Source organism: Betta splendens, chromosome 13, assembly GCF_900634795.4.
Source record: "Betta splendens chromosome 13, fBetSpl5.4, whole genome shotgun sequence".
Taxonomy (NCBI): domain Eukaryota; kingdom Metazoa; phylum Chordata; class Actinopteri; order Anabantiformes; family Osphronemidae; genus Betta; species Betta splendens.
The window spans coordinates 17,105,369-17,127,288 of NC_040893.2; the positions used below are offsets into that span (position 1 = coordinate 17,105,369).

At 36.0% G+C, this 21,920-nt stretch overlaps 6 protein-coding genes across 6 annotated transcripts; 5 read left to right on the plus strand and 1 right to left on the minus strand.

The window, feature by feature from the left end:
• The first annotated feature begins 1,089 nt into the window (after positions 1-1,089).
• LOC121202676 (olfactory receptor 4D9-like) lies at positions 1,090-4,115 on the plus strand. Its single transcript, XM_041073470.2, has one exon. The coding sequence runs from the start codon at positions 2,507-2,509 to the stop codon at positions 3,431-3,433; it is 927 nt and encodes a 308-aa protein (XP_040929404.1). The 5' UTR covers positions 1,090-2,506; the 3' UTR covers positions 3,434-4,115.
• Positions 4,116-4,527: 412 nt separating this feature from the next.
• LOC114868307 (olfactory receptor 4D11-like) lies at positions 4,528-7,717 on the plus strand. The gene has a single exon (XM_055514081.1). The coding sequence runs from the start codon at positions 5,610-5,612 to the stop codon at positions 6,546-6,548; it is 939 nt and encodes a 312-aa protein (XP_055370056.1). The 5' UTR covers positions 4,528-5,609; the 3' UTR covers positions 6,549-7,717.
• A 392-nt stretch (positions 7,718-8,109) lies between these two features.
• Positions 8,110-9,590, minus strand: LOC114868308 (olfactory receptor 4D1-like). Its single transcript, XM_029171770.2, has one exon. The coding sequence runs from the start codon at positions 9,588-9,590 to the stop codon at positions 8,640-8,642; it is 951 nt and encodes a 316-aa protein (XP_029027603.1). The 3' UTR covers positions 8,110-8,639.
• Positions 9,591-14,800: 5,210 nt separating this feature from the next.
• On the plus strand, positions 14,801-15,772 carry LOC114868309 (olfactory receptor 13C2-like). Its single transcript, XM_029171771.1, has one exon. It carries the CDS (start codon positions 14,801-14,803, stop codon positions 15,770-15,772), a length of 972 nt encoding a protein of 323 aa, XP_029027604.1.
• Positions 15,773-19,182: 3,410 nt separating this feature from the next.
• LOC114868310 (olfactory receptor 13C2-like) lies at positions 19,183-20,157 on the plus strand. The gene has a single exon (XM_029171772.1). The coding sequence runs from the start codon at positions 19,183-19,185 to the stop codon at positions 20,155-20,157; it is 975 nt and encodes a 324-aa protein (XP_029027605.1).
• Positions 20,158-20,749: 592 nt separating this feature from the next.
• Positions 20,750-21,917, plus strand: LOC114868075 (olfactory receptor 52B2-like). The gene has a single exon (XM_029171409.3). It carries the CDS (start codon positions 20,934-20,936, stop codon positions 21,915-21,917), a length of 984 nt encoding a protein of 327 aa, XP_029027242.1. The 5' UTR covers positions 20,750-20,933.
• The last annotated feature ends 3 nt before the right edge of the window (positions 21,918-21,920 follow it).

Consider the following 21,920-nt stretch of genomic DNA (forward strand, 5'->3'; position numbering starts at 1 on the left):
ATTGTTTATTATTTCAGATTTGGTGCCATTTGTTTACACCATTAAATGTACCACAAAACCCTACAAAACCCAGGGTCCCCAAACTTGTGGACCTTGGGGGACAGGAACAAGATTACTTGGTCAAACCAATGTAGCATCAAAAATTAACCGACAAGGACTGTGTAACAGTTCATCCCTCGAGTTGGTTGGAGGTGCCTTCGTTTGGCTTTCAGTCTTGTTGTTTCCTGTGATGATGTTTAGTAATTAGTTTTACCTGTGTTTAGTAATTTAAGTCCTGGTTGTTTTTCCCGTTATTGCATTAGCAGTGGTTCCAGTTTGCTGGGAAAGTAACAGACTGTGCACAAACAAGAACCTTAAATACTGAAAGACCCATATGAAACTAATTACACAAATAAAACACAGGAAGCAAACAGGAAATGACAACAGATGACAGGATAAAATCAAGTCCAAAACGCCCCCTACAGGCTGGAGGGGCAAACTGTAACAACCTCTGGGTGTGGTGCCACTTACTAACACACCTGGCTGTAAGTTACCCTTCGTAAATCATTATTAAAAGGGCTTCATGTGTTTTTGCCATACACTGTAGATGTCCTAATTAACAATAATCTATTGTTGTTTTAGTGTCCTTTGTCGAACTTGGTTGCCCATTTAAAGCTTTAGAAAATGTCCCAGGCACTTTTACGAAACAGATAAACTTCACTTCAATAAAGTTTGGCTTCATGTCCAGTATAAGATTTGATTGATCGTTGTATTGTGTACAGTATCCAGATTGTTAAAAACAATACATTGTTATGGGTAAACAAGAATGCATTAGGCTGTTATGAAATCAGAATTCACTAAGGTACATGATATAAACAAACAGAAATATATGCACTTAGCCATTTTAATGACACACTTGGGATCCCCTTTGACAAGAGACACTAATTAGCTTAAGCTTGAAACAGTATTGTGTTGCCACTCATGGGTATCATTGAGTAATAACAAACATTGCTCCAACCCAAGACAAAACTTTTTGATGCCTCACTTTGCACCGTTAGACCAGGGGGGCCCAATCCTGGTCCTCAAAACCTACTGTCGTGCTGGTCTTTTAACTCTCACTGACCCAACTAATACTGATTACCTAGATTTGGTGTGTTCAGTCAACCAGTAGCAAACTCACACACCTGATGAAGGTAATCAGAAGGGAGACATGGAAAAATAAGCAGGACAGTAGTGCGCAATGACCAATATTAGACAGCCCTTCATTAGACTTTGTTGCACTATACCATCCTTACATTAATGATACATTACATTTATGTACTGTACTCATCGTTGCTAAATGTACACACATTTGTTTAATACATTTAAAGCTAAGTTCCTCACTGTAGTTCTTGGAGGTAGTCAGATAAATTGAGTAGTACAATGGCTGGATAGATAGAGCCAAGATGGCAGCAGTGTAGAAGCACACAGTGTGAACGTTCTCCATATGATTCTTGTTGTTGATTGATGACAATGACATTGATTAAGTTCAGTTGTGTAACAGAGCTGTGACAGAGCGCTAAAACCTAAAAAAATCTGCTTCAAAAGCAAACCACAAATAATATCCAGAAAAAAACAGAGGGGCCAGCTCATCAGTCACACACAGTGCATTCTAAAAATATATAACAATGCTGCAACAGTAGGTAGTCCTTAAAGTAAGAACACAGCCAGAATGATACTCTAGAGAGAGCGATGCATGGTAAAATACAAATATAACAAACCTACTGTAGAGGATCCTAATAAAATTCTCTTAAAAATACTAGTTTAATCTCGTTCATAGTATGAATAACAATAATGATAATGGGCTCCAAGAAAAAAAGAAGAGCTGGAAAGAAGACAATTTTAGCAAACGAATCAGCTTTAATGGCCAGGTTTGCACAGGACAACCAAGGAATTATATATGGTCTGACTCAATCCAAAAAAAAAAGAAAAATATTTACAATTTTAATTATAGTTATTTACAAAAATTAAGAAATAAAGAATATAAACTGCAGCTCACTGTGTTGCATTCAACAGTGGTTAATGCTGAGAAAGGGACAGAAACTGAAAACAATTAACTGTCAGTAGTGATTACTGTAAGTGAGTGAACAGAAAACTAACTATAGACCAGCCTACAGTATCAATAAAATGAAATTAAACAGCACAAAACAGATAGCAATTGTCACTACATTGTATAAATAAAACTGAATTTAATTAAATTGACCTAGATTGAGCTATGCTGCAATTGGCTCAAAATAACTAGGGAATCCATGTAAGGTCATTGGACAATAGTTGTGCTGCTCCTTTTTATAACCCGCACACTCTCTGGTAAACTCCCATTGATGTTGCTGTGAAGGCTGTTTGACCGGGTTCAGAATAATGCTGAGATAACAGCGACCTAGATAGTATTGTTTACTGTTGTTTAATTCTTTATTAATATTTTGATTTAAGGAATCATTTAGTTTTGTTTTTTTGTTTTGCATTCATTGACCTAGTTATTTTGTTAACTATGTCTTTACAGAATTATTCAAAAGCTGTGACAGAATTTGACATAAGTGGTTTTAAGATAACCAAAAGTCCTCTTCTAGTTGGTGTGGTTATGCTAATTGTTTATGTTATAGTTATTCTAGCAAATTTAATGAACATTCTTATTATTTCTTCAAGTAAGAATTTGCACAAACCCATGTATCTGCTGATTTGTAACCTTGCCGTTGTAGACATTCTGTACACCTCTAGTGCCAGTCCCACAATGATTGGGGTTCTAGTTGCTGGGGTTCAAACTATCTCATATGTGCCATGTTTAACTCAAATGTTTGGATTTTATTTAGGAGGCGTAATGGAGATGTTTGCTTTGTCAGTTATGGCATTTGACCGACTGGTTGCGGTTAGTTGTCCTTTTCAGTATCACAGATATTTGACAAATGCACGTACTGTTGTTCTAACTTATATTTTGTGGATTGCTGCCTCTGCTCTTGCAGCTTTTTTTCCTGCAACTGTAATTCCTCTCCCTCACTGTAATACATTGCTCAAGTACGTTTTCTGTTCATATGCTGCTGTGGTACGAACCACTTGTGTTAATCCTGAATACTATTTTAATCTGTCTGCAATCATAATATTTTTTCTAACATTTTTCACTTTCAGTTTTATTTGTTTGTCCTATTGTGGAATCGTATTTTTCGTGAGATCATTATCAAATAATGACAAAAAGAAAATAGGCAGCACTTGTTTGAGTCACTTAATTGTGGTAATATGTTATTACTTTCCAATATTTATCCTTAGTATCTTGACCAGGTTTGGTGTGGTGTTAAGTCTTGAAGAACATAATGGCTTATTAATTGGTACAATTCTCGGCCCATGTCTTGTTAATCCTTTTGTGTACTGTCTTAGAACAAAAGAAATTAAAAATAAAATCATTAGGGTGTTTAAACATGTATGACTCCTTTGTAAAGTCTTGTGAAGTGAATTCATTTAAATAAAGTGAAGAAAGGTTTTTTGTATGTTTTTTGGTAAAATGTTAAAATAAAATCTAAAAAAAAAATCTGTTTAAAAAAACATGGATTTCAGACTGGAAAAGCACTTTTAGCTGGATAAAAAGCAATATGTTCTGAAGAAGAATCTGAAGAAGAAAAATAAGAAGAAGAAAAAAAGAAATATAGTAAAGACTTGCGTTCTTGCTTAAACTGAGAGAAAGAAAAGCGTTCAGCTATCCCTGGTTATTGTTAGTGCTTATATTGTTACACAATTGTTGTAGGTATTTACAAAATATATATAATGTTGATTTCTCTTAATATTGTTATATTATGTATACTGCATGTATATGCATATGAGTAAAAATGTGCTGTCATTTATTGATTAGCTCAATTAATAATTTTAAATACAATACATACCGGTACTTTATAATTTTTGTAACTCTACAACTATTATCACTGTAACTCACTGCTTATCATACATGATAAAAAAACACTTTTGTTGCTATTTGATAAGAAATGTACAGCAGAATCAGACCTATGTGTTTTCAACAGTTATGGTGAGTAGAAGTATAGAGAAAAAAACATAAGTCGTTAGTCAAAAATTATTCTTCAGACTCTGATGTGCGTATTACAAACATTATGGTAACTCTGACACACTATGGCCAGTAGCTTGTTTAACAGGAAGCTTTTCACCATTCACCTCCCTCTTCACCATTACGGTGGGCTTTGCTACTGAGCCTTTAGCTGCCATAATGCTGGAAGCAGGCAGGTTTTGCCTGCTTCCAGCATTTCATTAAGGAACCATTGGATGTTTCCATATAAGCCATGCATGAGAAAAAGATCAACCCGAGAGTTTCACCCTGTGTGAACCATTGTCACTAAAAGCAATGTGATTGACTACAGTTATGCCAACCTAAGCCCAGATCAGCTCCCAGGCTGACCGGTCTTTAGGGTTTGCTGACCTGGCATATTATTGGCCATCATATCACTACAAAATCATGGACCATGTTAGTATATTTTATTATACATAAGTATATTTTACTGTAAATGAAACCTTTGGCTGCTGGCGCACAGAGAAAATTCTTCATATTGTCAAGGTTTAAAGAGAAGCTGCAGAGTGACCGCATCCAGTTTTAATAAGACTTTTAGACATTTGAGAGTGGGATAAGAGGAAGGATTTAGACTTCTATCTTTCATTTGATTTGCACTGTATTGTTTTAAGATGATGAAACTTTCCTAATATCTAGTTGTGACAGACAGACACACAGACAGTCTTTCTTGATTCCACAGCGGGGAATTCCAACTGCTGGAACAGCCATAGGAACACAGCAGAGGAATTGTACAGAATTGCAAGGAAAACACGACATACATGAGAGCATAAGGCATATTTACATATTCACAGCTCAGAAACTGAAAACGGGCAAATTTGAGCCTGTTAGATCTTCACAGGTACGTTGTTTAATCTACCAGCGGTGGGGATGAAGGACCTGTGGTAGCGCTCCTTCCTACACTGTGAGTGGATCAGTCTGCCAGTGACATCCAGAGTGGATGTCAGCTTGGCCAACATCCTCCACAGAGTCCAGTGGACCTCCCAGGACAGAGCTCGTCTTCCTCACCAGCTTGTTGACCCTTTTCCTGCCTGCTCCCCAGACCACAGCGTAGTGGATGACAAAGGCCACCACACAGTCATAGAATGGCCTTTCTTTCTAATAGTAGGATCAGCTAACTAGCTATCTGTCAATGGTTGGTAAGGAATTAACACAATTTGTTGCGATAGTAATGTGAATTAGTTAATGTTAGAGGTTATGTAATATGTTAATGCTGGTTATTTGTCGGTGGGACTCTTGTGGTTTCGGTTCAAAATCAAAAGTTGACTTTATTGCTATTATCTAGGTATTGTCTGTTCTTTAGAGTGTAGCATACGCGTATAGCTAACCAAGCACGCCAATACGCATTGAACGTCTCAAATTATCTAGAGAATCCATCTGATGTTATTGGACAGTAGCTGTGTCCAACGAAAACAGGGCCGGTCTTTGAGACTTATAGCCCTACATCACAGAACCTCTCTGGTAAGTCCTCCCTGTTTTTACAGTAGCTCAACCTTTTTTAAATGCATTCATTGATCTTGGTAATTTGTAAAATATGTCTTTACAGAATGCTTCATTCAAAGTAGCTGAATTCATCATAGCTGGTTTAGACACAACCAAAAGCCCTCTCCTGGTTGGTGTGGTTATGCTGATTATTTATTTTGTATCTGTTGTAGCCAATATGGTAAACATTGTCATTATTATTTATAGTAGGAAATTACACAAACCCATGTACCTTTTGATTTGTGACCTTGCCATTGTTGATATCCTGTACACATCTAGTGCCAGTCCCACAATGATTGCAGTTCTAGTGTCTGGCATTAAAACAATCTCTTATGTACCATGTTTTATTCAATTGTTTGCTTTTAATTTAGGGGCAGTTATGGAGATGTTTGCTTTAGCAGTAATGGCATTTGATCGACTGATTGCTGTTAGTTGTCCTTTTCAGTATCAAAGATATTTAACAAATGCCCGTGTTCTTGTTGTTACATGTCTCCTGTGGATTGTTGCCTCTGGCTTTGTGGCTGTTTTTCCTGCAACTGTGATTCCTCTCCCTCAGTGTAATAATGTCCTTAGGTACACTTTTTGCTCATATGGTGCTTTAGTACGAACAACTTGCGCTGACCCTGACTATTATTTTAATCTTTCATCAATTTTAATATTTTTTCTTTCATTTTTCACGTTTGGTTTTATTTTACTGTCCTATTTTGGGATCATATTTTTTGTAAAATCGTTATCAATATGTGACAAAAAGAAAATGGCCAGCACATGTTTAAGCCACTTGATTGTGGTAATATGTTATTACATCCCAATACTGATTGTTGCTCTGTTGACCAGGTTTGGTGTGGTATTAACCATTGAGGAACGTAATGGCTTATTAATTGGTACAATCCTCGGACCGTGTATTGTAAATCCATTTGTGTACTGTCTTAGAACAAAGAAAATAAAAATTGAACTCATTAGGGTGTTTAAAAAAGCTAAAATATCACAGTAAATTGTTGTCTAATGTGATTTTACTTTTATATAAAATGTTTAACCTTTTTGTCAAGTATTATGCTGAAATGCTTATAAATAAATTTAATGTGCTATTTAAGAACACTAAGAAGTTTTGTTTGGCTGGAAAAGGTGCCGCTATCCCTTGTTGCATGTCAGCAATACATAGAAAAAAATATTTCACATTCACTGAAACACAGTAGTATTGTTTTTTTTTTTTTAAAAAGGTGTACCTGTTTACATCACATATAGCTGTTTAAGTAACGCCATATACACAAATATAGAGCTATGTTTTCAATAACCTCTGATGTACTGTACACCTCTGGCCTTAAGAGAGACCAGTAACAATAGATTCTGCTTGCAAATCATAAATTATGTCAATTATGTCAAATACTGACAGAAAAAGAATGGGCAGTAAATGTTTAAGCCACATGATTGTTAAATATTTGTATCATATTTAGCCCAGTGCTCAAAGCCTTTTATGTGCTTAGATTATTAAGATTATAAAATTGTGCATGGTTCAGTTATTTTAATTTTTTCATTTAAATTGCTGGTATGTATTTAAATGCAAACATCTGTTCAACCAATTATTTTCTAAATTGTTTCCAGAGTTGGGTAATGAATTGGTTATGTGCATGTAAAAAAACAAATACAATTTTGGACAGGTCCACATTTCATGATGCTATTCATACACACCATAGACATACATACCAGAGATTTTCACCGCTGCTTATGTTTTTGATCTGTGAAAAGAAATTGGGCTGCTTTAAGACAGGTGGAGTGTTTTCATAGTCAGTATAAAATATATTATTTTAAAATTTATAATATAACCCTTTTAGCTTTTTCCACCTGTTCGCTCGGATGTGCAGTAGCAAAACAATTCTGTTTATTACCCCAATAAGGAAACAGTTTGAATAGTACTTTTAGTACTTTTTTAAACATACTGGCTCAAACTGATGATTCCTCATTTTAAATCAAGAATATTTATTATCCTTGTATTGTACAGAACAGTGGAGGGGGTGGTATGTGGGAACTAGTGATGGGAAGTCCGGCTCTTTTCACAGATTTGGCTCTTGTGGCTCCCCGTTTCATACCTGTATCAGTACACTCGCTGTCTTTGGAGCGTGTGGACCTCTTACGTCAATCCTCGTATGTGACTGGCTGAACGGTGCGCCCATAAAAGTAGTCTGCGTTTGTGTGTATAGATTTTCAGCAGAGCTGACCAATGGCAGCTGAAGATTCGGTTCTCCCCGGCTGCATATATGCAGAATACCGTAGCTGTTTGGGCATGTGCAAATTTGCAAACATTAAGGAGATTAAGATTAAGGAACTTAAATATACTGTACTGTTAAACTATAAATATAATGTAGCGGCCTGGGGTTCAGGGTTACTGAGCATTGTCGGGGATATTGTTCTGGGGTGAGTTATGCAGCACTATAAGGGAAATGTTATTAGTTTACAATATGACCCTCACGGTGCTGCAGTGTGTTTATGTGTTCAAAAATAAAAAGAACACCCCCCCCCCCCGCAGAAGGTACCTGGGGTCGTGCAATGAATGGGACACAGGTATTCTCACCATTAGGGCTTACAATTGGGCAGTTAGCTACAGAGGTTTAGGCAGGTTAGCACATCAGGCTGCTGTTGCAGGTGTCACCCCCAGTCAATACTGTGGCCAGCACCTATTTTTCAATCAAGTTTATTTGTTTTTTTGTGGAAATTTAAATGACAATCATACATACATCATTGACTTGCAGAAAAAGTACCGTGTTGTCATAAAGAAAAGGATCTTAATTCTTACATTTGGCAAGCTGGAACCACAAGAAACCAAATTATATTAAAACAAGCTATTTCACTAATGCATTTTGGTGTCCTGTGTTGTAAGGTGTAGGACTTATTGTGGGCAGTTAAGCAGTCTAACACTTTAAAGAAAACACATTTTATATTAGTATTTGTAAAAACAGACATTGTGGTACCTGTAGCAATTCAGTGTTTACAATTTCTGCTTATCTTTGTGAGGAGAAACATAAAAGCCTGGCATAAAAAAGTCTCAATACCATTATAAACATGCAAGGTAAACAAGTGTAAATTGAGACTAAATAACAATTGACCATGATAGCTCAAGTTTTTTAAATGTCCTGACAATCCTACACTTAATTTCTTCTGTTCTAAAACAATAAACAAAAGGATTCACAATAGTCGGTCCAAGGACCATCCCAATATTTAAGCCATTACGTTCCTCAACAGATAATACAACACCAAGCCTGGTCAAGAAAGTGATGACAAATCCTGGAACATAATAACATATTACAACAATCAAGTGACTCAAACAAGTGCTTCCCAGTTTCACTTTCTCATTATTTGAAGTAAACTTCACAAAAAATATGATCCCAAAATACGATAAGCAAATGAAACTGAAGGTAAAAAATGTAAGAAACACTGTAACGATTGCAACCAGGTTAAAATAGTACTCTGGGTTAACACAAGTGGTTCGAATTACAGCAGCAAAGTTACAGAAATTATACTTTAGTCCTGTGTAGCAGTGAGGAAGAGGAATCACAATTGCACAAGAAGCAATACCTAATGCACTGGCAACAATCCATAAGATATATGTAAGAACGACAACTCGCATGTTCGTTAAATATCTGTGATACTGAAAAGGACAACTAACAGCGATCAATCGATCAAATGCCATAATTGACAGTGCAAACATCTCCATCAACCATCCTAAGTGGAAAACACACATTTGGATCAAACACTGCACATAGGATATAGTTTTAACACCAGTAAGTAGAACTCCAATCATTGTGGGACTGGCACTAGATGTGTACAGAATATCAACAACAGCAAGGTTACAGATCAGAAGGTACATGGGTTTGTGCAAATTCTTATCATACACAATAATGAAAATGTTAAGCATATTGGCAAGAAGAGCTATAATATAAAGAAGAAGCAAAGCAACACCAACTACCACAGGACTACTGGTTGTATCAAAACCACTAATGATAAACTCTGTCACTTTGATTGAAGTGTTTTGTAAAGACATATTTAGAAATGTAACAAGGTTAATGATTTTAAAACAAACAGGTATTAAGCATACAGACCTCTCAACAATTCTCAAACTGCCATGGGAGTGTGTCTGAGATGTACAAATCAATTTATATAGGGCTTTGAGAAAAGGAACTGTTCATTAAAGAACTCCTACTGTCTAATCTCAGTAGACTATGACCTCAGTTGACCAATCCTGGGACTCAAATCTGAAATTTAGTTTTTGATCTTGTGTAATCAGCATGATGGTCAAATGTAGGGTTGATAATAATATCTATACACAGTGTGTATATGACTGTGTATATGACTGATCCTTTTCATCCCCTCTGGCAAAAGAGATTTTTTTTAATTTAATTTAGGAATTTAATTGTTCAACATATTTGAAAATTACTGCCGTAAAATACTGTAATTTTATGATAATAAAAACTGACTTATTGACAAGGAATTTTAAAAAAAGTATTGGCATGATATACTGTACAATAGTGAGCTGACCTAGGCAAAACATATTAAAAAAATCACTTCTACAGTGTGCAAATGACACAATATTAATTATATATATATACACAGTATATATACATATATACATACACATATATATATATATATATATATATATATATATATATATATATATATATATATATATATAGCGAGAGAGAGAGAGAGAGAGAGAGAGAGAGAGAGATAGATAGATAGATAGATAGATAGATAGATAGATAGATAGATAGATAGATAGATAGATAGATAGATTAGAGAAATGTCTTATTCATTGGAGTATTAATCGCCATATAACTGCTTCAGCTTTACCATTCTAAAATTCTTTGGTCATATACATACACATTCTAGACACATTAATCTTTTCGGAGAATTACCCCTAATACCTTGCTGTAACTTCTGGTAAACTGGTATTTAAATTTGAAGAATTGCCAGAGAGGTTTGTACACAACCTCAGGTTTCCTAATACACTATTTAGTACAGTATATAGTTGTATATTAGTGTAAATATAAAAAAAATATTAGTGTAAATATATAAAATATAGACTATAATCTACTGGTTCTTTCCTCTAATTCTTCTTTTTTGAGAAATGTAACCCTAACACAAGTGAGATAAATATGATATTTGATAATAAAGGTGAAACCCACATCCTTAAGAGAGTTAGAACCCTGGAATTTTGGTCTTAGTGGTGTGTTCAATTCCTAGTTAACTTGGCATGCTAGTTATATGAGGGACTGCATGTTTCATGGATTTGAATAGTGGGCTTGGATGGTTGCCTAGCACTTGAGCTAACAGGAGTGAAGGACCCAAATGCACAGCTCAGGTGAAAGGACTCAAAATGAACAGGTTTTAATAGGATCAATCAAACAGCAGGCAAAAACGTTGTCAAGCAGGCAGTAGTCAAAACCAGTAATCCAAAGCAGAATTCAAGCAGAGTTACAGGCAGGGACAAGGCAAGAGCACGGTCAACAGACAGGCATGAGTCAAAAAACCATAAACTTACTGAGATTGCTGGAAGGCCGACAAACAGTGTGCTTGAACTAACTAATGACTAATGGAGTGCAGGTGGTGAAATCACATGACAGGCTGAACAGGTTGGAACTAAGCAGAACAGAACAAGACTGGAAGTGATACTAAAATAAAACAGGAAGTGTGACACATGACATAGGTAAGTAAACAAGAACTAAGAAAGACAGGAAAGAAGACAGGAAATACCAAAATAAAACCAGAAACTAAGCACAACACAAGATCAAAAAGCTGGATCTATGACACACATTGCTACATTAAAGTCTTGGAATTTCTGAACTGAAGTAGATTATTTACAGACTTAAGTCAAGCAGTTCATTTCTTGATACTGTTCTCTGTGGATAAGAGATTATTGGCTATATAGTTAACACGTGGGTTTAGGGTCACATTTGTTTCAAATGAAACAGATCAATTAGTCAAAATTCTGGATGTCCCAAAACTTCCTTCAACTAAATTCAGATAAAAAAAGCGGTTGTGACCGCTGTCAGAGTTCCTGATTCCCGGTGCCTGACCGGGCGATTATTCCTGTTTTTGTTTGGACGTTTTTTCGATCTGTTATTAAACGAACTACCAGACTGAGTTCGTTCTCCGGCTGTGCATTTGGGTCCTGCATCGTGATGGACCGTGACATATTGTAAGGAACCTTGGTGTCTCTCTTTTACATCATATATTAAACAAATCTCCAGAACCACCTACTTTCATCTTAGAAATATAGATAAAATCAGAATCATCCTCTCTCAGTGATGCAGAGAAACTGATCCATGCATTTGTTACTATGTTACTCTGTTACTCTGTTACTTGTCTAGGCTGGACTACTATAACTTCTTACTCGCAGTATGTCCTAACAGCTCCTTAAAAAGTCTCCAGCTAATTCAAAATGCTGCAACCAGAGTTCTGATGGGACTTAGAAAGGGAGATCACATTTCTCCTACATTAGCTTCTCTGCACTGGCTGTCTGTAAAACGTAGGATAGAATTTAAAATTCTCCTTCTAACCTACAAAACACTTGATATGTATGATAAAGCGCCTTCTAATCTTAAAGACCTAGTTCTACCAAGCTCCTCTCCTGTGGAACCAGCTCCCTGTTCAGGTTCGAGAAGCTGATACACTCTCCACCTTTAAGATCAGGCTTAAAGGCCTTAGTTAAGCTGCCATAGACATAGACTGCTGGGGAGGACTACTGTTTCCTTCTACCTCTTCTCTCCAATAACCTTCTATCATTATTCCATGTTTAACTAAACTTGTCTCTTTCTTTCCAGTAGTTGTGCTTCTCCCCCCTCTCTTTCTCCCACTCTGTCCTCCCCTACAGGTATCATTGGACTTAAATCATTGGACTAGACAGACACTGTGTGTGATCGGCAGCTGCAGATCCAACCATCCTACCTGTGTCCAGTCTCTGGTCTTAACCGTGAGGGCGTTTTTCCTCTCCACTAATGCTGTTAAATTGTAATTATTACAATTAAAGCCTTGCTGTATGTGGGATTTGGTTTAGTTAGTTGTGGTTTAGTTAGTAGTTTAGCTTAGTTGTGTAAGGTCTTAGCACCGTCGCCTCACAGCAAGAAGGTTTTGGGTTCGATTCCCTGGTGCCTTTCTGTGTGGAGTTTGCACGTTCTCCCCGTGCTTGCATGGGTTCTCTCCGGGTTCTCCGGCTTCCTCCCACAGTCCAAAGACGTGCATTAGGTTGATTGGCTTCTCTCCATTGCCCGTAGGTGTGAGTGTGTGTGTGAATGGTTGTCTGTCTCTGTGTTGCCCTGCGATGGACTGGCGACCCGTCCAGGGTGTACCCTGCCTCTCGCCCATAGTCAGCTGGGTTAGGCTCCAGCACCCCGTGACTCCGCATGGGAATAAGCGGCTAAGAAAATGGATTCATGGATAGATAAACATTGATGTACGTTTTGCTGTTCATAAAGACCAGTAAACTAGGCCTCTTTCCACCATTGTCAGAATCATATCGACTATATTGTACACACATATCAAATGTAATAATTTTGCTGTTCAAAATTCAGGCTGATACAAACTGATTAAAAACTGAATTAATAAATTGTGAGGGACATATACTGTATTTCTGTCTAAATAAGTAAATATATAAACATATCTACAATAAACTATTCCTTGGAAACAAATGTAGCTTTGGTGCCATGGTTTCGAAAGTTGCCCTGCTATGGTTTCATAGACTGCATGCATTAAATGTGCAACCTATCTACTGACATTGTTTTTGAACAGTTTAGCATCAAAAGGTTTGTTGTTGAAAAGGAGAGTGATGTGTGTTGTCTAATTATGACACCAAGGAGCAACAACACAAAGGAATATGAAGCTAAACCTAATTAGTGTCTCATGTGATTGACGTCTCAAGTGGGTGATTAAAAGTGTTCATGTGTTTGTCTCTTTTTCTTCTGGACCCAAAACTGTCTTATGCAATGTTGTTTTTCTCCGTATCACATCTAAGTTTAGGTTTGGTTTTAATTTCTAAAGACATTTGGATTAAATATGAGTGTAATAAGTGTAAATAAATATTTGTCTTACTACACTATCAAATAATTGTTTCAGATTGTTTCAGATATTTATTGGTAACTTAAAATTAAAAGTACTGTAATTGTGAATTTACTTCTGTCTCATTCTGTGAAGGTATAACAAGAAGGCCTGGATAGTAGCTCATAGGTGAAAACATAACAACGAATGAGCAAACATACTGTAACATAAAAAAATATAGAATGATAACACAAAGAAGTTAATATTGAACATGTAACACAAAACAAAATGACAAAAAACAATCAGAACTATACAAAGATACAAGAAGAAGATACAACAAACAATCCAGCACACAGGGATTCTTGGAAAGCAGGACAGGAAATTCAGTTTTTTAATAAACACTGACCAGGTTCCTCCCACAACTGATGCATGCCTTCTTTGTAATTTTTTAATGCAGTTTTTTTTAAATGTAATTGGGTTTTCATTTTTTTAAAATCTTGATTCATTTGACATATGACAATTATGACATCAGGTAATTCACTGACTGTCCCATGGCTTGTGTTTAGATATTACCATTAAACACTGGGGATATTAACACAAGTTCCTCAGTATCAATTTTCATACACATTGGGGGTTTACTCATGAGAGATTTATAATTCATTAGCATTATAAAACAGGGAACCTTCAATTTAATTCCCATGAGGGGATTGTGGGTCTGCATGTCCCCAATGATAAATATATTTTTAATAACTACATTCATCATGAAAATTTATTAAGCAATAAAGGAAAAATGTCACACGCTTACTGTAAGTATTACTATATGTATGCATTAAAATATTTAAAGAGCAAAGGGAAGAATAAAATGTCTGGGTGGCTTAGACTGATCAGCTGACCAAGATGATCCACAGAGAGTAAAAAAAAAGGTATGGCAACTATATCTACGTCATAAGGCTAGTTATAGAAAGACTTTTTGGGAGGTGACTTAACAGGTATGCACCTGTATATGAGGTGGGCTGCATTAAAATAAAATGTTTTTAACGTGTATTTACATTTAACCTTATGCATTTTAGTGCAGCTAAGACTATTACAACAAGGCATAATGTAATACATAGCCTAAAGAATGTAAATTGACGATTTATTAGTTACAGTACTGTAAAATATGTTGAACAACTGTAATCATTTTCACATTTTTGTGTTTTAGGACCGTTCTGCTCCATCATGCCAGAGGAAAATCGTAGCACCTTGACTGAATTTGTCCTTTCTGGATTTCCAGGACTTCACCCACAGTACGAAGGCCTTGCGTCAGCTGTGTTGTTCTTAGTCTATTTCTTTACTATGATTGCAAATGCAACAGTTCTGTTTTTATTTGTGACTGATCGTTCCCTTCATAAGCCTATGTATTACATAATTCTGAATCTCAGTGCTTGTGACATTCTTTTCAGCACCACTACGTTACCGAAGATCATCAGTAAGTATTGGTTTCAGTCAAAGACCATTTCATTCACTGCTTGTTTTGTACAAATGTTCTTTGTTCATTATCTGGGCACAGTGAATTCATATATTCTCTTTCAAATGGCTCTAGACAGATATTTGGCTATCTGTCGTCCACTCAGATATACACTGGTTTTCAAAACCTCGACTGTCCTGACCCTCAGTGTTACTGCATGGGTTGTTGCTATGGGAGTTCCTTTAATGATGGTCATCAGGGCGTATCCGCTTCCATACTGTGCCTCAAACATAGTCAGTAACTGCTACTGTGATCATATTGGAATAACATCACTGGCATGTACTGACAGGGCTGCATATAGCATTCCTGCTTTTGTGCTTGCAATGATTATGTTACTGGGGCCTCTAGCATTCATCATTTTCTCATATAGTTGTATAATTTTTGCTGTACTTAAAATAGCAAATGTACAAGGTCGTCTGAAAACTCTGTCCACTTGCAGCGCTCAGCTGATTATAATTTCCCTCTATTATTTTCCCAGATGTTTTGTATATTTAGCCAGCAACATAGGAATAACCTTTAGTGCTGATTTGAGAATAGTAATTATCATGCTGTACAGCATTGCTCCTCCCATGATAAATCCACTAATATACTGCTTAAGAACTAAAGACATGAGAGAAAGTCTACAGAAACTCATCTGCAGGGCAATTTCACAAAAAGTACAAATTTCAGTTATAAGTAAGTGACAAATTGTTTCTGATGTAAACTGAGTGTGTTTAAAACTCTAATATTTGCCTGACTTTACCTTCTGTTGCATGAACCCTCTGACCAACAAATGGTGGTGACTTTGTGATGTAAGCGCTGTGCCCTCTTTTACGCTTGTCATGCAACACCACCTTCTACTTAGTCTGAACATGTTTGTGCTTAAACATAACCAATACAGTAACAGGATATTAACACAACTTCCACACATTTTCATACACATTGGACACAGAGGAATTACACTACTAATGTATGTTTGGGAAAATTCAGAATTTTTTGCCCTGTGTTATGTTACACTGCAAATGCCTTTTGAACGTTGAACTCAACGTTTGGTGTTACTGAAAAATGTCACTACAATAAGAAGTGATTAAAAACCTAACTTAGTGAAGTTATTATCTATTTTATACTTTTCCTTAATAATTACACTGTAACAAGATTGATGTGTAACAGTAACTTGCTTTAGTACATTACACAGTATTTTGCTGTAATCATACTACTGTAGTTTTTTAATAAAGTAAGGAACACAATCCCACAATAGTAATCACAGCAATAAAATTATTTAATTGAATTGTAACTGCACTCAATTTTTATAATGTAAAATATTGTTTTAATATAAACAGCATAAAAACAAAAGACACTATTTGTTTTAAGCACGTAAGATAATTTTTTTTTTTGTGCAAGTACATGAGAACTAAATTGGTCTTTTAATCAATTTAATTTTGCATCATATATTATTTTTGAACACACACCCGATATCTCTACTTTTCTCCCAGTGGTGCACTTGTTACAAACCAAATTAACACACTTTATATAAAGAAAACTGAGCTGATTTAATGTAAAGTTGTAAAAAAAATGTTTTCTTGATGGCTGTTTTTTTACGAGTGGGTGCCTGCTACAAAGCTCTGAAGGACAGAAAGCATTCTGTGGCACAGTTTAAACTTTTTAAACCACATGCCAATTTTCTGGAAAATGGAAAATAGTTTATATGAATTTATCCCTGCAACCAGAAAGTCTATTTGACTGCAAATAGTGTCATAATAGAGGACACTTGTGACAGTTATAACTATGAGGTGTAAAGATTTGTGTAAGTGTCACCGAAGCAATGTTTTCTGAATAAAAAAAAAATAATAGTTTTTAGTTCTGTCTGAGAACCATTACTTTCAGGATGAAAACAGTATCTCTGTAAATAGATGCCTCTTTTACTAGCCTTCATATAGTCATTGCACAATTGTTAAAGATTTACTCAGAAAAAAGTTGGTTTCAATGAAGTGAAGCAGGTCAAAGTTATAATGATTTTAATGTGAGCAGTCACATGAGGTTATGGATTTCCTAGTGTGGATGTCCAATGTTTTTCCTCCTCTATAGCACCTAAAATAGAAACAAAAGTGATCAATATATCCAAATACCAGTTATTTATACATAACTGACTAAAAATAATCAGTTTCCAGCCGTTGGACAGTGTGTCTAAATCTGTCACATATGGTCACCAGAGGGCAGGTAGGGGGGGCAGGTACCTGTTTGGCCATAACTTTGCCTAGCAACAACTGACTGTGTCCAATTAGGTGTCATTTTACTTGTTAGAAGCTATGCAATTGGCCTAAAAAACACCAACATATGATTGACACGACTCCCAGCGACTAATAATGGGTGATTGCATTTTATGGCCTTGGTGCAATAAAAAACGTGACTAAATGGCGGACCAGTATATTACTTCAGACAAGCTCTGTGGGAGGGCTGGACAGTAACAGCATGCCTGAATAAATCCTAGGACGTAAGGATAACAGAGAATGGGACTGGTTCGCCAGTAAAAAAACTAGCTAGCGATTAGCTTAGCTCATGTCGTTCTTTGGCTCATAACTCACTACATGTGATAGCTAGCATGCTTTGACGCATATCCTTAGATTCCTTTAGATTATAGGCTTTCATTTGGACTGTTCTTTATGTCTTTATGTGTTGCATAGAGTATCGTAGCGGTACACCCATAAATGTGTCGCAAACTAGCGGAGGTGGTGCTGTAATGGCAAACGGTTTATTATATTATAGCCCACAATCTGCTGCTTAATGTGTAGCCCACAATCTGCTGCTTAATGTCATTTATATACTCTTGTATATATATATATATATATATATATATATATATATATATATATATATATATATATATATATATATATATATATATATATATATACCCCAAGGTCAATTTGGGAAACACCTCCCAAGGTGGTAGAGAATGAGCGAGCCAAGATGCTGTGGGACTTCCAGATACAGACAGACAGAATGGTAATGGCGAACCAACCAGACATTGTGGTGGTGGACAAAGAGCAGAGGAAAGCCGTCCTCAGAGAAGAAGGGAGAAGAAGATGAGCGCATGAGTAAATCCTTCAGACTTCATTAATCAACCATACAGGGTTTAGAAAATTTACATCATGGAGCGTGAAATATCAGAAGATCTTCTCCTGCTTTGTAGTTATTATTGTTTAACTATTGTAGTTATTGTTTAAATTGATCATATTTGTTAAAAAAAGTCCTGCATGAAAAATACTGTAGAAAATAATTACTATAGAATTCTCCCATCAATGAATCTTAACCAATAAAATATTGCTATACGAGCTATTTGCCAGCTGTCAGTTTGTTACAAAAAGACAGAAAACAATGAGAATTAGATTTTTATGATATATTAAAGAAAAAGACAACAACAAAGGTAACATGAAAAAATAAAAAAAACAATACACACCACAAAACAATACACTGTACTGAAAAATACTCCAGCAGGTAGATAAACAACCCGGGAAAATGGAAAACTGAACAGATCTAACAACTAGGTTTCAATGATTCCCCCTTATAGTAACTGAATTGTCTACGTCGTGGCAGAGTCAGACAGGGTCTATGAAAGCTTTATATGTATATATTTGTATAATCACTAATTACCACTATCTTGTTTTGACATTTACTTTACATGTTTCAATTCTTTTTCATCTTTTAATTTAGACTGTGACGTTTTCATACATATGAGAATTTGTTTTTGTGTGACTTACAGTTCAGTAGATCAGCTTATCCACTGAGAATAAAGAAAGGAGGGCTGAAGATCAGGTCACACTATAAAGCTCAACAGGTGACTCAGTCCACAGTTTAGTAGTTTGCTGCTGTATTGTATGGTAAGTGTGAGCCTATAACTAAACGTCTACTTGGTAACTATATACTTTTTCTTTATTTAGATAAGATATGACTATTGATCCCACAATATGGAAAATCCTGAAGGCTAAAAAGAAAAAAATATTGTGAAAAATAATTATGTATACATAGTATAGTTTTGGTTTTGGTGCTTCACCTATTACTTATTCCACTGTAGCCATTTGGTTTGTATGTTGTGTGTTGTAGAAGCTGCTCCGTGATGCCAGAGGGAAACCACAGCACCTTGACTGAATTTGTCCTTTCTGGATTTCCAGGACTTCAGCCACAGTACGAAAGCCTTGCGTCGGCTGTGCTGTTCTTAGTCTATTTCTTTACTATGATTGCGAATGCAACAGTTCTGTTTTTATTAGTGACTGATCGTTCCCTTCATAAGCCCATGTATTACATAATTTTGAATCTGACTGCTTGCGACATTCTTTTCAGCACCACTACTTTACCAAAGATCATCAGTAAGTATTGGTTTCAGTCAAGGACCATTTCATTCACTGCTTGTTTTGTGCAAATGTACTTTGTTCATTATCTGGGCACAGTGAACTCATATATTCTCTTTCAAATGGCTCTAGACAGATATTTGGCTATCTGTCGTCCACTCAGATATACACTGCTTTTCAAAACCTCAACTGTCCTCATCCTCAGTGTTACTGCATGGGTTGTTGCCAAGGCAGGAGCTTTAATGATGGTCATCAGGGCGTATCCGCTTCCATACTGTGCCTCAAACATAATCAGTAACTGCTACTGTGATCATATTGGAATAACATCACTGGCATGTACTGACAGGGCTGCATATAGCATTCCTGCTTTTGTGAATGCAATGATTATGTTACTGGGGCCTCTAGCATTCATCATTTTCTCATATAGTTGTATAATTATTGCTGTGCTTAAAATAGCAAATGTACAAGGTCGTCTGAAGACTATGTCTACTTGTAGTGGTCAGCTGATTATAATCTCACTCTATTATTTACCCAGATGCTTTGTATATTTAGCCAGCAACATAGGAATTACCTTTAGTGCTGATATGAGAATATTAATTATAATGCTCTATAGTATTTTACCCCCGATGATAAATCCACTAATATATTGCTTGAGAGCGAAAGACATGAGAGAAAGCTTATTGAAACTTTTCAGGAGGAAAACTGTTTCACATAAAGTACAGATTTCAGCTATGACTGACTGAATTGTTCATTCTCCCTATTTACAGTACAGTATGTACCAACCAGGCCTTAGCTTGGCTTCGAAGATCAGACTGTGTAGTATGACCCTAAGCTCAATGTAATCATTTCCTTCTGGTTTGCTAAATTCCCATTTGAAGAGAGATACAATTATTTTGCATAAATATATTTATATGTTTTTATTTGGACTGAATGTTTTGGCGGGAGACAAGAGGGACTGATTAAAACACAGTCATGTTTGTATAAAATGTGTAGTCCCTTATATTATATGATCTATTGGTTCTATTTAACCTTAAACCTATGTTTAACAAATGCTTAACAGATGTTTTGCACCAGGGAAATCCTTCTCATCAACATCAACTTCTTTTAAGACTTTACATGCATCCACAACAAAGTTCAGATTTTCAGATACATTTGTTTCCCAAAACTTTCACAATACAGTACATATACACACACAATAAAGATTTTTATTATTAGCTTCAGCATTGGAGCACTAAAAAAACAAGTGCACATGGGAGTTTATTCCTCATACTTCCAGGCCACTAATTGGCTGTAGTGACAGTATAAGGTATCCAGCTTTTAAATGGAGCCAGACACCGGTCTTTTGATACTTGAGACAATCCTTCAGCATCCTTTATACTCAAATAAATTAATTTTATATTTTATATTGTCTTAGAATTTACACTAAAGTGTTTTCTTTTCTAATTTCAGTACAAGGTTAGTTTGCTTTATTATTTTAATTAAATTTCTATTAAATGCCTTTTCGCATATACAGATAATTATGATATACACCAATATTACAACCATAAAGGACTTTATTATCACTGGGTTCCCTGGCCTTTCCCCTGAGTATTATGGATGTGTCTCTTTCCTTCTCCTCCTCATTTTCTTAGCTATTTTGTTTGGGAATACATTCATTGTATCTGTCATAATATATGAGAGGACTCTTCACAAACCAGTGTACTTGATCATTATTTATCTCGCAGTGACGGACACCACATTTGGCATCGTGACCATTCCAAAAATCCTTGCCAGATATTGGTGGAATGACATGAAGTCTTCATTTGGAGCCTGTTTTACACAGATGTATTTTGTCCATTCTTTGGGAGCTTTTACTTCTTCGGTCTTGATGATTATGGCTTTTGACCGCTTCATTGCCATATGGCTTCCTTTTCAGTATCCTGTTTTGATTACAAACAAAAGTGTTTGTGTTGCATGTAGCCTGTGCTGCGTTGTGACTTTCACACGCATGTTGGGATTAGTGCTTCATGCCTTATCTGTGCCTTACTGCAACCTGAATGTCATCACACAGTGCTTCTGTGATCATGTATCAATAATTCAGCTGGGATGTGGTGAAAATGTTGCATATGTTAAGTTTGTAGCTTTTGTAAATGCTATGTTCAGTCTTTTGGGTCCTCTGACAATCATCTGTATTTCCTACTTATGCATAATCATAGCGGCTGTGAAAATGTCTTATGCAGAAAGGCACAACAAAGTTCTTTCCACCTGTGCACCACAGATCTTTATAACCTGCCTTTATTATGTGCCCAGATGTTTTGTTTACCTTTCTTCCAACCTGGGATTCACTTTCAGCATTGATGTCCGTGTTATTATAACGATGATGTACAGCCTCATACCTTGTGCAGTCAATCCACTGGTATATTGTTTGAAGACTAAGGACATTAAAAAGGTTCTTGTGCATAGATTTAAAAGAAGACAAATTGATGTTGCATTCAAACTGGACAATAAACATAATATTAATTAATAA

Coding starts and splice junctions, on each gene's coding strand:
- LOC114868308 (XM_029171770.2), bottom strand. CDS start 9,590: ATGTCTTTACAAAACACTTCAATCAAAGTGACAGAGTTTATCATTAGT.
- LOC121202676 (XM_041073470.2), top strand. CDS start 2,507: ATGTCTTTACAGAATTATTCAAAAGCTGTGACAGAATTTGACATAAGT.
- LOC114868310 (XM_029171772.1), top strand. CDS start 19,183: ATGCCAGAGGGAAACCACAGCACCTTGACTGAATTTGTCCTTTCTGGA.
- LOC114868307 (XM_055514081.1), top strand. CDS start 5,610: ATGTCTTTACAGAATGCTTCATTCAAAGTAGCTGAATTCATCATAGCT.
- LOC114868075 (XM_029171409.3), top strand. CDS start 20,934: ATGATATACACCAATATTACAACCATAAAGGACTTTATTATCACTGGG.
- LOC114868309 (XM_029171771.1), top strand. CDS start 14,801: ATGCCAGAGGAAAATCGTAGCACCTTGACTGAATTTGTCCTTTCTGGA.